This window comes from Taurulus bubalis (assembly GCF_910589615.1).
Source record: "Taurulus bubalis genome assembly, chromosome: 13".
Lineage (NCBI taxonomy): Eukaryota > Metazoa > Chordata > Actinopteri > Perciformes > Cottidae > Taurulus > Taurulus bubalis.
Genome location: NC_136601.1, coordinates 5,699,872 through 5,715,998, shown reverse-complemented (window position 1 = coordinate 5,715,998; position 16,127 = coordinate 5,699,872). Strand labels below are relative to the sequence as shown.

The 16,127-nt window shown below is 44.1% G+C and overlaps 1 protein-coding gene across 2 annotated transcripts in view; it reads left to right on the top strand.

The window, feature by feature from the left end:
• The window catches only part of rapgef2b (Rap guanine nucleotide exchange factor 2b), a gene marked incomplete at its 3' end in the record, with an annotated part of 94,751 nt that overhangs the window by 46,775 nt on the left and 31,849 nt on the right, over positions 1–16,127 (top strand). The window contains exons 5-6 of one of the 2 annotated variants that reach the window (XM_079228415.1): positions 1,288–1,363; positions 3,343–3,510. In XM_079228415.1, the coding sequence (XP_079084541.1) occupies positions 1,288–1,363; positions 3,343–3,510 (244 nt within the window). Of the gene's footprint in view, positions 1–1,287; positions 1,364–3,342; positions 3,526–16,127 lie in introns of both variants that reach the window. The other variant, XM_079228416.1, reaches the window with a different exon arrangement.

The window sequence follows — 16,127 nt, the reverse complement described above, 5'->3', positions numbered from 1 at the left end:
AGACCACGAGGTCGGCGTGATTGATGGACGCTGCCGACCCCACGGCCTCCACACAGGTAGCCGCACGGCGCTCACTTCACCGGGAGCGCCGACCGAGGAGGAGGACGCTCTCTGGATCGGTTTACACGCTGAAGGCCTCAACGCACCCAGTTCATGAATTGAGAAAGAACGGCGAGTTACTGCAAGAAATGAGGATTATGGGTCTGTCGGTTAAGACCATTTGCATTTGGAGATTGATTTAAAAACAATCAGCCTTTAGTCTTAAGTGTCAAACATCTAGTGACGAATGGCCATCGCTACATCCCGGGGCTCAAAAAGACTTCCAGGAAGTGCTTGTTTTGCTCAACTAATGATCCAAAAGATATCATGGGACAAGAAAAAGCAGCAAATCGTCACATTTTTGCAATTTATTCCGACTAAATCACCCAAAGATCGATTAATCATTTAAAAAAGGAACTAAATAGAATATAGAAATGAGTAAATGTGAAATAATCCATTGATCAACTATCAGTTATTATTGTAATCTATCGTTTGAATGCTATACTTATTTCAGAATAAATACATGTTTTCATCTCCCGCACCACACTGACTTAAATAATAAATCTAAAGATAGATGTTTCACCTGCACGTCTCGATTCCCGACTAGTGACTCAATCTGTCCTGATGGAGTCACTTAAGTTCATCTTGAAAAAAAAAAATAACAAAACGGCAAAAGCAAGCAGATGTAGGTCTCGTTCTGAATCGAAAGATGTAAAAAAATAAAACCAACAAGGAAGTCCTTGTGTCTCTGCGTCCAGGCAGCTGGACAAAAGGCTGCATTCTTCACTCAAACCCACAAGTTGGATCTCTTCATGCTCAAAGTTTCCATGGCTGCTGCCCTCTTCTGAGGCATGTTGGTCCTCCCCCTCATTAGGCGTGAGGCATACTGTACAAACTGTGACGTCGTGAAAGTGGACTTTTCCAGGGGCGGGTGTTTCCCTTCAGGTGGGCGTGGTCGTAGCTGAAAGGAGGAACTGTCCATTCAATGCTGCTCTGTTCAACATTTTAATACAGACCTTCCATACTGCGTATTTAAAATGTCGGGCACAGACTCACCGATTGATTCTCAGACACGTCTTGGCCGTCGGCGGAGTTACAACTCTGAGCGAACTATGCCATGAGCAGATTTATTTTACAGGGGAACGGCATGAACTGCTTTGCTTTTATTAGGTAAATGGGGGCGTCCAAATTCTTTCCCTCCCCCCCTCATCATTTAATAAAAACATTTTCTTTTCTTTTTCTGTCCAGTTTTGGGAAGCGATCAGCCGGCAGCCTGCGACGCGGATGTGAGTGCATCGTCCTGGAACCGTCGGAGATGATTGTGGTGAGTCCCATGTATTTCTTTATTTTCAAATCTTTAGCACACTGGTGTGAAATGAAAGTATTAATTTGTTGATCAAGCTTTTCAGACTCAAATCCAAACATCTATCTTGTGTTTTTGGTAAACGGAGTGCTCTTCACTTACCTACGTTGTCAAACTCTGGCCTCTTTTCTATCCTAAGGAGTAAATTACATCCACCTGTTGTAAAATAATACCGTATTCTGGTTTAAGCGTAAATGCAAAGTTGAGCTTTCAGTTTTCTCTGAAGTTGTCGTAGTGGATACTGATTGATTGATTTTAAGTTTCTGAGAACAAATCATTCCCGTCTCAATCATCTGTTCACCAGAAGCTCTCTCTGAGGCCCGCAGATAATGGAACAGATGCATGGTTGCTGATGGGTTTGTGTTAAAGGGGCTGCAGCAGCACCACGAGAGACGGAAACCAGTGTTTATGTACAGCATGCTCGCCGCAGGTCTGGTTATTTGTTGACACGCTAGCATCCGGAAAGAATAGGAGGCCTGGAGACTGTCGGCCTGTTTTAATCAGGAAGCCTTCTTCAGTTGTAACTTATGTATGAACTGAATGATTGAGATAAACCAGTTTAAGATGAGAAGAAAAACTTGTTTTCACGATTGTAAGTGTATATTTTTCTGTCGGGCCACTGTAACACGTAGCGCGTTACTTCAAACCACACACTCACTCACTCACTCCACAATCACTCCTCCTCCGCCCGCAACTTTTCCTCATGAGGTGGAACACAACCCACGTCTTGACTGTATATAATAGCGACTGGTTGGCACCGCTCCGCTGCCACAGCACATGATGTAATTGCTGTGTCTTCATGAGTGTATCGTTGTAGATGAGGGTGGTGGGAGGGGCTTCTGTTAACTGATCTTGTATCAGCAGCTTCTCACAAACCCCCTTTGGTAATAACACCCTCCGCTCTGTTAGCTGCAGACACTTTTTTTTCTGGCCTTTCCCCTTTTTGCTATAATGGCTGCCAACCCGACCTGCAATTACCCCAAAAAAAAACAAATTACCCTAAAAGTTTGAGATGCGCAGAGTTGCAGACACGTCCAAAGAACAGAAGAAAATAAAAATAAGCCGCTCACTCACGTCTCAGTTACTGTACGTACGTACACACACACACACACACACACACACACGCATTGCAGCCGAGGTTTGCAATTAGACACACAATCCCGCTCTCACACGCGGCTCCCTCCACCGTTGTCATGGCAGCAGTTGGTACGGCGGAGAGAGCGATTTTGGTGGCGTAATCCCAGAGGCTGAGTGCTGTGAAATGTGAAGCCTGCAGTGAAAGTGGCAAGTGAGCGCAGGGAAATGGGTCCAAAGAAGACTTCAAAACGTCATTCCAGCTTGAACCAAAGCCGCCCGGCAACAGAGAGGTCCCGTTCAACCAAAAATACTCTAGAAAACTGTGGAATATGACTGTCAAAGAGGCATCCTGTGCCAGTTTCCACTTGGAAAATGTTCCTCCTTTCTTTTCTTTTTTTCCTCCTCCTTCGAAATTTCATATAAAATTGAAACATGATTGATCTCGTTTTAACGTGCAGATGCATTGTGGTTAATGCGTTGAACAGACGCTTTCCATCTGCTTGTCTTTTACTCCGTCTGACTCCATCTCTGTTTATCCGTCTTGTCAATCAATCTGCACCCCCGCCGCTCTCCTTACTCCTCTCCTCCTTTCTCCCTCTGTCTCTCTTTCTTTTTGCGCTGCGAGCTCCCTTTTGACGTATGTGTGCATCGCACAGCCCACACACACTTCTATTTTTACGCAATCAGAGGGGCGGGAGGCAGGAAGGGGGTGGAGGAGGAATCGGAGATGGAGTATAGGAGTATAGGAGGGTGTTTTTTTTTAGGGTGGCGGGATTGTGTGTTTGTGTGCTTTTGTGCGTGAATGAAGATGAAGACAGTCACTCCCCCCTCTCTCCGTCTCCCTCCCTCACTATCGTTTCCAGGTGGACTATATGGATGAAAATGAGGAGTACTTCCAGCGGCAAGCCTCGCACAGACAGTCCCGTCGGCGCTTTCGCAAGATCAACCAGAAAGGGGAGCGGCAGACGATCATCGACACCGTGGATCCGTACCCCACCGGGAAGCCGCCCATAGACCGGGGATACCACACGGTGAGTTGCGGTCATGTGTCCGCCTCTCGCTGCGGCGGATCGCTACGCATTTGCTCCCGATGGAGCGTCCTGCTCCTCCTCCTCTGGACCTGTGTGTGTGTGGCTGAACACATCTGTGTGTGTGTGTGTGTGTTCCCGTTACGACAGATGTGTGTTTCTCTCTCTCTGTTTGCTGGCCTCAGCTTGTGTTTCGACGTGTCCCGGGGAGAAGGCACCCTTTGTCCCCTGAGGAGAGGGAGGAACTGAGCTCTTCTCCCCTGCAGCGTTTCATTGTTTCCCCCGCCTTTGCTAGATTAAAGTTGCCACACGCTTGTGTGTAATGGGTGTAGCTTTCTGCTGGCTTTGGCGTGTCGAGCTACCCTCTCTGTGATGAATGTTGCCTAATTCCTTTCATACCGTAGCTTGTCTGTGCTGTACTTTTGTTTGTGGTTCTTATTGTTGTCAGAAAAGACTTCTGATTGTTTGTTTGTTTTTCAGGTTTTTAGCACTTTATGTGCACCACAGCGCACTCCTCACCGGTGCATTTATTTTGGTTGTCTCTGCAGTTATGTAAATTATAAAAAAGTCAAATTTAAGTTACATATCGTGCATACGGTTCCTTGGATTTACAAAAAGCGTGTCCTGGAGAAGGACACCTTTTGAAATGCATGTTTGATCATTGTTCCGAGGGAAATTAAAGTCGTTTAGTTTGACAGTTTTTGAACTTAAACCCCCCAAAAAGAGCTCCAAGATGAATGTTTGGAAGAAGTTGTGTCCCTCCAGTTCAGTACTTTATTGTTTTAAAGATGTTATTTACCAAAAGTGTATCTGTGAAACCAATTTATTTGCATTTTCCCGCAATCTCGTGTTTCATTTCTGAAGATTCTGAGACTCAAAACTGCCTTAAGGCAGTTGCCGATGAGACTACTGTGATTTCATGATATATTTACATGACCCACACACACTGAGAGAGAAAGTGTGTGTGTGTGTGTGTGTGTGTGTGTGTGTGTGTGTGTGTGTGTGTGTGTGTGTGTGTGTGTGTGTGTGTGTGTGTGTGTGTGTGTGTGTGTGTGTGTGTGTGTGTGTGTGTGTGTGTGAGAGAGAAATGGAGAAGAGGGTTTGGGAGAAGGAGAACGTTCTGGGTCAGATGGTGCCGACTTAAATGAGTCTCGCAGCTGTTCTATTCTCATAAACCCTCATTTACATACTCAACAGTTGGTGTCGAAAGACATTAATTTTCTCAAATCCTACCCCTGTGCTAAAAGTTCTGTCTATGAAACTGTTCTCACGCAAAACTTCTCCTAATTAATTCCTGTTTCAGCATGTTAGAGGCTGGACACGTTTAGTGGATAGTTTCGATGAAGAATGAAAGCAGAAATGTACTTTTGTTGCTCCGACAGTGCAAAGCCTCATCCAATCAGAGCGCACTGTATTTGAGTATTCACTTCTAAGGGATTGGGCTCCAGCAGAGGAAGAGTTAGCCGCCCGCCGCGTTGCACCAGGTCCTCTCCCTCCTGCGCCTTCTTTCCCTGGGAATAGGAAGCCAAGCATTTTCACACTAATGATGCAAATACCCAGCATGCAGTTCTTACACACAGCGTTTCCTGTTCTGCACAATTTCACTGCATTCCCTTCGTTCCCGCGGGGATTTTCTGTCAGCGTGCACCCGGTTCTTCCTGGAACACTGTGAAACAATCTTGCGTTAAAAAAAAAAGAAGGGAAAATGCGGCAAGAGTCGCCTCCCTCCAGCCCCGCCCTGCATCCTAAATATAGACTGCTTTTTTCGTTTCAAAGGACTGCACTGAACTTTCACATGGCCCGGCATCTCCCGTCGCACACTCGGCTCTCCCCCTCCCCGCTCGAGCGCCGTTCCTGTGGGAAGAGGATGGAGCAGGTGCCATGGCAACCAGCAGTCCCGAATGGGCCCTGGTTGAGTGCACTTAGAAGTACAGTAGGGAAGGGAGCTAAGTTAAGAGTGCAGCACGCCGCCGCCGCTGCTGCTGCTGCTGCTGACAGAGGGGTGGAGGGGAGCAGAGCGACAGAGAAGCCGAATCTGGGCGGATGCTAAGCTGACATAGCAAGCTAATCTCCGGCGTTCAGAATGCCAGGCAGCGCTCCGATTTTCCTCCCTCCTACCCCGAGGCGAATTTAGGAGGTGAGAAATGCACCGAGGAGAAACTCGGGATTGAAGAAAAGGAAATCTCTCTGGCAGGCAAGGTTTTTATTCAGCTTAGTCACTCCTACGAAGGCAAATGTGAGGCGAGGTGTAGGGAGACATCAGAGGAGCCGCTGAGCTGAAGGGTTCAAAGCTCCTCAAACGAGAGGAATGCTGTCGACACGTCTGTTTTTATTGCCGAGGTGATACTTTTCATTGTTGATCACGCTGTTGGAGATTATTGTTATTTGTAAGATTAGGGAGAGAGGAAGAGGAGGAGGAGAAGAAGCACATCCTCACATTTGTGACCGATGAGCAGTTTAAGTTTCGGCGGATTGATGAACCAAACGATTGTTTCGGCTCTTGTTTTATTCAAGCCACAGAAAGGAAGATGCTGGCAGATTGTTTATCGTAAAAAGTAAAAGAACCGTACTATCTGCTAAATGTGTCCAAATTACTCTTTATGGCCCTTGTCCTAATTTTTAAATTAGATATTTGATTGCTATTACTGGTGCATTTAAGTGTCATTTTAACGTTCTTAGAGTCCATTTTTAACCATGCTTTAGGGTAGTTTATGCCTTAACCATAACATATGCTTTAAGGTATACTACTAGTCACTTTTCTTCGCTTAAACAATGCTGCAATGAAGCTAAAGGACATTAAAGGAACAACGTTTAATTGTTTTGAAGATAACTTTATGCCATTATTGTAAAGTGTGAAACCTTTCATTTAATACTTACTGCTATATACAGTCCTCGGTATTGTACTGAATCCTGAAATAGCCAACGCCTCGCCGGCAGCAGCGTGGCCTTCGCCGTTTGTGAGGGACGTTTGTGCCGTAACTCCAAGGTCACGCGTTCGATTCCCTGAAGTGGGCCGAGCGCCGACGAGCAGCTGTGTGTCCCTGAGCAACACGCTGAACATGCTCAGTCATTGTTAGTCACCCGGCAGAGTGCCGGCTTCATACCCTAAAATATAAATGTAAGCGTAACCCAGTAGTGGAACTCCCTCTGAGAGTGCCGACATAGACACACAGACACAGACACACACACACACACACACACACAGTTACCCCCCCGGCCCTTACTCGCTATTATCTGTATGAAAGGAGGATTATTTGGCTCTCAGGGTTCAAACATAATGCAAGTCTGGCCTTTAGTGTAATATTCATGCAAATGACTGGTTTCATTTGGATCAGTTCTTACAATTAATATTCCCTGAGAGAGAATAAGTGTGGTTTAGTATGTGTATAGATTGTAAACTTAACCAGCTAATATCAGTCTTGATCTTTTTTAGAAAATCTAATTATGTGTGCTGTCCAACCAGTAAGAGGGCAACACAATTAAATGTTTGTTTTTAAATAATCCTTTGTGCCACTAGTCTGATGTACCCTCAGGTTATTGGTCCCTGGTGAGGCAGAAGAGCCACAACGTGAGCTTTCGTTGTAGATGAGTCTGTGATGCAGCGTCATGGTCTGAAATAATTGTCGTTTTGTTGATCGTTTACAGTTGACACAGAGGCGCCTGGTCCAGTAAATATGTGGATGCCAACGTAGCAGCTGTATGACTTTTTTGTAACTCTGGCGCTGGACGTTTCCGTTCTTTATCCCGCCCACAGTGCCGACCCTGTGCCGAGCTCAAAGTTGGCAGCGATCATATGCAGAAGCTGGGCCTGAACCCTTGTCTTTTCTACTCGTGCATTGCAGTAATCAGACATGAAAATCCCTCACCTTTCGGCGAAATTCACCGTTTTGAAACCAAAATAGGTAACCTACGTGGATCGTGTAGATCCGAAGAGTTTTTGTTTTTTGGAGAGAGGGGGGTGAACTGTCCGCCGTTTCTGAGATTGGAGTGGGACACGGAAAAAACTGAGGTCGTGATCATCTTAGCAATAGAAGATCTTTGACATGTCGAGTCTTGGCCAATCAGCGTTAAGATGTCTACAGCGGCGTCATTTCCCTCCCACCAGTTTAATAATAGCAAGCTAGTCAGCTTGCTAACACGTTAGCTAACGTTGTTGGAGAGACAGCGAGTGAGATTACTGGCAGCGGAGAGTCCGTGGCAGCGTGTGACGTCAGACAGGAGAGCGGCGAGTCAGCGGCGCTGCAGTTCTACCTACCGACACCTCACTACATATAGGGAGAGGACAATGGAGATGTTATACAACTTTTATTTTAATAAAAAAAACGAAATGAGTTTCCTCCGTAGGGTGGCCTGGCTACTGTTTATATTTAAGGGTTTAAGATCTACGTGTAGGAAAAAGTGTATCCTCTAGTTAATTATAATCTATAGAGTTATGCGGTTATAATCACTGTCACACAGAGAGAGGTGTGCATGTTCAGGTTTACTGGTGGAAACATTATTCAGTGTTCTAGACTAACAGTGACATCTCCTCAAAGTAAAGTGGTATAACAGTATGACATATGGTCAAATAAAAAGGCTGGTACATTATACATATTATGGCATATAAGTGTAATATTATGAAGTGAAATGTAGTAGTAGCAAAACAATATTCAGTAGTATTGCATATTGTAAGTATTAAATCTACAAACACACACACACTACCGGCTTGCATAATACTTAGTTAGCAGGCCATAATAATTTTTGACTCATGGCTGAAGTTAAGTTTCTCCAGCTCTCCCCAGGTTGGCAAAAAAAAGCATCTCAAAATGCATCAGATTGATGCTTTAAAATATGGAATATTTACATTTTTCTTACGGGGGAGCATGCCCCCGAACCCCCCTAGAGGGATAATATCCTTCTCACCCTTTTCACCCCTGACCCGTTTTCATGCCTGAGTAATGCAGGTTTTGCGCATTTCAGCTTCTTCCAAAGACAGGAATCGACTGACCTTTGCCATAATTCTAAGTTAAAAGATGGCAGTTTGGGCTCCACTTCTAATGCGCCTGTCAGATTTATTCTCAAAGACCACACCTACCTCTAAACATTGGAATCTTTTGATTTAAGGCATGACGTAAGACGGTGCTTTTTTACCTCCTGTCTTTGATAACCGCAAGTCCAGTTTTATCCCCGTATCTACCTGCTCGGGCTGCTCTTCTTGTTATTGTGCCACATTCTTACTTGACAGATCTCACAGACAAAAAAAAAAACTGAAAAAGGAGCCGCAGCCGTCACTTTTGAGCTTCCATTTGTAGTTCGTCAACATCGGAAGCAAAGACCCAGGCGTCTAAAAAGGGTGTGGATCTGGGTTTGGGCTGTATGAAAAATAGATTTCTGTTTTCCGCAGATGTGTCCTGGACGAATCGGGGCGGTGAAAGAGGACAGTGTTTCTGATTCAACACATGTCTCCTGTGTGCTCAGAGCAGTGGGTGAACACTTGGGTGCCTTCCTCCGAATGGACACCAGTTATATCAAGCATCAGTCTTTCTCTCTCAGTCTCTTCTCTCGATCTGCCACATGTATACACACACACACACACACACACACACACACACACACACACACACACACACACACACACACACACTTGATGTTATATTCTCCCCTAAAGGCTCATAATCTCCATTTCTGTCGCTTTCCATTTTGCACTTTATCTCAAACACGCCATCTCTTCCTCTATCAACAGCCATTTGTGCTGACACACACACACACACACACACACACACACACACACACACACACACACACACACACACACACACACACACACACACACAGATGTTCTCCCTGATCTCTCACTCAGCCACTCACTTAATGTCTTTGTGCTGTCACTCATGAAATGTTGATGCGGCCGCTGTACTCTTCTGATTTTATCTATGACAAATTATGATAATTTCCAATATCTCCTTTACCCTTTATCCTCCTCTGCTCTCGCCTCCTCTGCTCTCGCCTCCTCGGCCCCTAGACGCCCCCAAACCATCTCGAGCAGATGAGAAATATTCCACCTCCGGGTTTACTCGGTGGCCAGTAGGGCGTTCGAGGCTCCAAACAGCTGTTCTATAATTATACAAGCAGCAGGAGTCAGACAATCAATACTCCTTTTACTCTTTTCCTCCACCCGGGGCGGCCTGGCGGTGAGCGAGGCCGCCCTGTAATCAGAAGGTCACAGGTTTAATCCCTGCAACAGCCGACGTGTCCATCAGCAACCGCTCTGCGCTCTGCTGGAGTGTCCTTGACATTGCTCACTCATCTTCGGACTACTTTTTAATTGCCTTTAAGGTCGGTATGGAGTTATGCCAGATAAGGACCAGTCCTTCGTCAGTTTCGCCGACAAGTATTTCTGTTGGAGAGCTGTGAAATATAAAAAAAATGGTTTAGTGCTTGCAGACCATAATTTAATTATGATACATTAATGGGAATATTCTCCTTTAGAGATGTATGGGGTTGCTTCATAGCACAGCTTGACTTCACATCAACTTCACACCCGCTGTGTCCTAATTTACCTGTTATTGTGGCTGATGGAGTTTATTGTGCTTTTAATTTGGCATTTAAAATGGTGCACTTCAAAGGAATAGTTTTAGATGGGATGATGCATACTGGTCCCATGTCTGTCATTCCAATGTTTAGGCTACACGGCCAGCAGCTGGTTAGCTTCGTTTAGCTGGAAAAACTTGAAACAGTATAAAAACAAAAACCACCAGCCTGCTTTTGTCCAAAGGGAACAATCTGCCCTCCAGCACCGAGAAAGCTCACTAATTAACGTGTCATGTCCGGATAGTTTATTCCCGATTAAAATAAAGAGTACACAGACTCACTCAGTGACTCACGCTTTACTCCCATTCCAGGCTTTGTGCTTTGCTAAGCTAACCTGCTGCTGGCTCCAGTTTTAATACAATATCGATCTCCTCTTCACAGAAGTGTATTTCCCGAAGCGTTGAGCTGTTCATTCGGTAGTATTTTGTATCGAGGGCAGCTCGTCCCGCCTTTTTTGAAGCATGCGTTAGCTCAAGCAGTGCTGTCTCGTCTGTGAGCTTCAGTTCAAACGTGTTCTTTACTTTGAAGTTGCGTTCTCTTTGGATGATTTGATCTTGAAATCAAATCTCTCGTCGGGTCGTTTAACGAAGCGCGTCACTTCATGTGATTCTTTCCATGAAGACGTGGGCTAACGCTGGACCTGTTCCTGGGCGCGGGTCGAGATGGAGGCATCGTAGCTTCCTCCGCTCGCGATCGCGTGCGTTTTTTTTAGGTACGTGCCAAAGGTTTCACCGTTAATTTAGGGAAGTTGAAGTGATTTTGAAAACCAATGCACACGTCACCTTTTTATAATTGGGAGCCTCTTATTGTCCGCTCAGGGGTCAAACACGTCCTGCAGTGGTAATGAGGAGTTTCGGAAGTTAAAGTGATCTGCTCTGTAATCTGCAGACGCGCTCTATGGAAGTGTGTGTGTGTGTGTGTGTGTGTGTGTGTTCCCTGCCTGTCCTTGGATATAAGCACACTGAGAAAGTTTCATTTTCACCTTGAGAGAATGCATTAATGTGCCGAGTCCCAGAACCGAGGAAAAAGGGCGTTGCCACTAGGTTGATATAACCATTGTCGTCAGGTTAAAATATACATGATTCCAAGATGTTTAAACATTAAAATGAGTTGAATATCTGCCTGAATGGGAGTGATTTTAAATAAAGTGGTTCATTCTTATCGGGCATAAAGGATGTTTTCACATGGGCACTTTTCTCTGTGTGGTGCAAAACGCTTCTTTCACAAGGCGGTGAAGCTTCCACCTGCTATTCCTCAAATCCTCGACTGGCAAGTGGCATGTTTGATAACTTTAATCTCCTCTGCTTCTTTCCATGGCTTTCTCTTTTAACCCTGGCTCCCAGGAATGCAATAAGGTACCGTATCTATTGACAATGTTTGGTGTTTTCTATATGTGACTGTGTGTGTGTGTGTGTGTGTGTGTGTGTGTGTGTGTGTGTGTGTGTGTGTTCTAGCCGTTCTGTGTTTGTGTTCCTGCTGTTGGTTTTTTTATCTGTGTCTGTTTCCCATTTGTCGTCGTATCTGTAGCTCCTGGTATAGACTCCCTTAATAAACACCTTTGCTGGCAATGAGGCCGGGAAAGTTTAAGGGAGAAGGAGATTTTAAAAACGGCTGTGATTTAACAAAAAAAAAGAAGCTTCTCCCTCTCCTTTCTATACACATTTATCCTGTTTTTTGATCTGAAGAGTGAACATGCTTGGCGGAGAATGGACTCCATCACATCGCCGGGTGATGACAGAAATGATGAGCATCTCTCTGGTGCAGCTCGTGGGCCTGTAAACCGAGATAATGGCGACAATTAAGCTGATCGAGGGGCATCGTTTCTCCAACGCCGTGCCTCTCTGCTGATGTGCTCGATAATGGTATTGACTGTGTGTCGGCGCTGTGGATTATTATGGTCCCTCGCTGCGTGGGTGTGGTTCTGCTGGGTCCCGCCTCCACGTGGAGATGATCTACTGATGGTGCCGCTAACGCGCTAAGTGTTTGATGATGATGATGGCTTCCAAAGACATTAACCCAAGTCGTAACACAGCTGTTTAAAGAGGAGTCTGCCATTTGTGCTGCATGCAAATACAGAGTCTTTTTGAACCAGCTGACATCATATCTCAGTGTTTCATCACGGAGTCCCGCCGTGGGCCGAGCGGGGAAGAGGCTTTGCGGAGGAAGAGGGCTGCAAAGATCAGAGCTCAAGGTGCCGGGCGGTTCGGGAAACCGGCGGAGAAATGGCGGTCGCAGGGATAAGAAACCTGCCACTCTCGAGGCCGCCGGGAAAAAAAGGCGAGCTCCTATTTTTAGAGCTGTCCTTTGTGACAACCTGCTCCGCTTCAGCTGTGCAGAGATACAAAAGCCTCAGTTGTGAAAAGACATTGTGTAGGAAGCGCAGCGGTGAAAGAAGAAGCGGTTCATTGTACACTTTTTTTCTCCCCAGCTTTCTTGCCTCCTGCATTCCTTCATCTCTGTGTGTTTGTTTCAAATTATTCAGATGGGCTTTTTTTATTTTCAGGGCTGCAGGTGTTATTTCTTTATTCATTAATCTGTCAGAATCATCTATACATCATTTTTTTTCGAATCATAATTTCTCAAATCCAAACTGGTATTATCAAATTTTGTTTTTGTCTGACAAAAAGCCAAAGATATTGAGTTTACTCTGATTTGAGCAGCTTGAATTTTGCTTAAGAAATGACTCAAACCAAAAATTCATGATTTGAAATACTCAATCGACAAGTTGATTTATTGTTTCAGCTGGAGAGCTTATTATTGTTGAATCAGGAAATACAGTAAAAGAGACTCGATTGTCAGACGTGGTCAGGACTTAATATATAACAAATGTACGTGTTTATTTCTAGTTGTAGTGTCTTTCTTTGTGGAGTTGAGCGTCTCGGTCCCAACGCCAACACCAAGAGCTAAATCTGCGTTTATAGTTATTAATAGCCAAATATCACACCTCGACGGAAATAGAACAGATATTTTTGTATTGGATATTTTTGTTGGTGCAGCGATGGCAACACAGCTGAATTTGTGCCTCCCATTAAAAAAAAAAGATAAAGAAAACAAGCTCCTCATTTTCAACTGGCTGGGGTTCGTTCCTCAGCCGGCGATATTGAACACGCTCACTGACATTTGATTTGCTTTTCATGTCACGTTTGACATTCAAAAGACCTTTTTTTTTTATTTATAAAGTTGAGTATTTTCAAAAGGCTCGACAGATGACATTTATTTCTACGGTAATGAGCCTGCATGGCGAGGATAACAAAGCAAGCAGATGGTTTGTTTTTTTGTGTCACGTAAATATGATCAAAATGAACTCTGAGCTGCTCAGCGTTGAGCGCGTCGGACGATGCAGGGTGCTGCCAGAGGCACTTGAGATAAACACACGGGTGCTTATTCTGCAGGTTTGGCTCATGGAGGGTTAAAATACATTGTGTATGCATGTAAAAAAATAAAATGTGTGGAGCTGTCTTGCTTCATGTCCGGTGGAAGCACCTTAATGTCAAGAAAGACGAGAGTTTGACACAGCAGTCTGACAGACGGACCTTTTATCAACCATTTGTACAAGATAGCTGTATTTAAACGTTTAGCACTGGGTTACACGTGATGAACTGTTAAGCTGCTATCAACAGAGTTATTATTGCCCACCGATGCACTATATTATAGTACATATTCCACTACAAAAGAAGCTTTAAATCTTGACTCAGTGGAAGGAAATACTCAGTCTCCTTTTTTCCCTTTTACACATCAACCGTTTGTGACTACTATAAAGTTATTTTAGTTTTAATGAGTGATAACTTCTTGGTGTCACCCCTGTTCCCTTTGTGGTTGTATGTGTTTGAAGCTAACTAGCCAGGTCGTTTGTTTGTGGATGTTTTTAAATCGGCCCTGAAAGTGTTGCATTCTGGGTCACTGAGGCAAAACTGTTTGTGGTGCGAATCATGCAATAACGCCAAATTGTCTCCATTTGACCAGTTATTCTCCTAAGGCCTGCAGAAGTGTTTTTGTTGTAAAATATCTCGCTTGCCAATTGATTGCTATGAAATCTGCTACATATATTCGTGCCTCCCTTCATGATGGATCCTAATAATGACGATCTCTTCATTTTTCATCCGGGGCCATCACCAGATAAAACGTGTTCCTTTTCCTACTTTTATGACCAAATGACATAAAAAAAACTAATTCCCATCGCTATCATGCACCATGCACTTTATGTTTAGTGCCAATTATTGCTGCTAACACGTGAAACTGAAATGAAGAACAAGGTGAAGAAATAGTACGCAGCTTGGGAGCGTTGTCTTTGTGAGAAGCATGCTGACGTTAACATGTCACACTTTGTCTTTGTGACATGAAAAGGAGAGAAACGGGGAACATTGGGCAAGAAACACAAAGGTGACTCCTCCCCCTCCCCCGCACCGTTAAAAGCCTCCCAGTTCATTTACCTTCCAGTGAGTCTATAACCTGATCCGGAAACCGCTAGTTTCTGATCAACTTCTCACTCACTTTGCCACTTATTCTCCAAGAGTCTCTCTCTCTCTCTCTCTCTCTCTCTCTCTCTCTCTCTCTCTCTCTCTCTCTCTCTCTCTCTCTCTCTCTCTCTCTCCCCTTCCCTCCCTCCCTCGTGAACCTGCATGTGTAATCTTTTAAAATGTGTCTGGCTGCCTGTTTTTTTTTTTTCTTCCTTCCGCCAAATTATTTTCAGAGTGGCGTGCAGGTGACAACGACTTGATAAATGAAATAATCCCCCCGGGGCCGCAGCAGCTATGAAATCGCAGTCTCTTTATTAGATCTCTTATTAGATCTCTCTGGTTCTATCAATGCTATTTAGAGCCGTCGTAATGGGAGCGACTTGAAGGATTAATGCACAGAGCGGCGCTCGGGGGGGCCTGTGTTTCCTCCACTGTTGGCTCGCAATCAAATTCGGTCAATAAGGAGGATGGACGCGGATCAATGAATCAGAGTTTGTGGAGTTTGATCCCATAATAGCCGGCGTGTGTCTTTTGAGAAGTCATGTGTTCCTGAGCAAATTAATAAAAGAGCTGTGTGCACATCTATTGCAAGTCAAGTGAGATGTAGGACGCTTCTTTGTCTGGGGGTGAGATATGATTTAGTTATTTTGTTGTTGTTGTTCCTGAAGGCTGTCAGATGTTCAAAGTGCTTCTTTTTCCCTGGCTTACTTGATATCCTGGTCTTCTTGGTTAAACATTAAACAGATTTGTACCCTGCAGAACTGTCAGCGGCAAAGTGTTTAAGTTTCATGAGAAGCCTGGCAAACACTGTATATTGTTCTTATTGTAAAACAAATAATAAATCCCATGAATGTATTGATCCGACGAACAAGAATCGTCGCCGTATCCGATCCTATACATTTTATTCATTAAAACGCTTCATGTAGTTTGCTGGAAATAGTCCCCAAAAATGCTATTTTTACTCTTGTTTGGGTAACGTTTGCTAAAATGTTTGCCTAGATTTAAAAAAATAAACATAATGAAACTGTATATATATATATATATATATATATATATTTATTTATTTATTTATTTATTTTACCATTTATTTTATCTCCAGGGGCTGGAGTGCTAGAGATGAGGGAAACGAGTCTGCAGAAATAGACGAGCACTTTGTTAGGGTTGACCTTTTCATTCAATTTGTAGACTAAAAATAGAATCTCCAGTTCTAAAAGTGTAAAAAAAGTCCCCATTATCCACAGTTAAATGTAACACTCAACTTTCAATCATATTCTTCTGTGAGCTATTTGAACGTTCACTTCATTTCGATCAATAATGTTTTAGTTGAAGACAAATAAAATCCGAAGCTTCTGCATCATCTCTAGTCCTTTGGAGGCGGTTTGGGTAAAACACATTAAAGTCTCGGTCCACCGAATTCTGGGTGAAGAATTAAACTACTGAATGAGCGACTGAGCCCAGACGAGCGGTCCGGATGTGATGAAGTTTGTTGATGGCATTTTGGGAGTATCTGTCTTACTGTGTGTACGTTTAGTCACTGCAAGTGAATGATGACATCATTTTCCTCATTGCTTTACCATGTTTTTAATCTCGGCT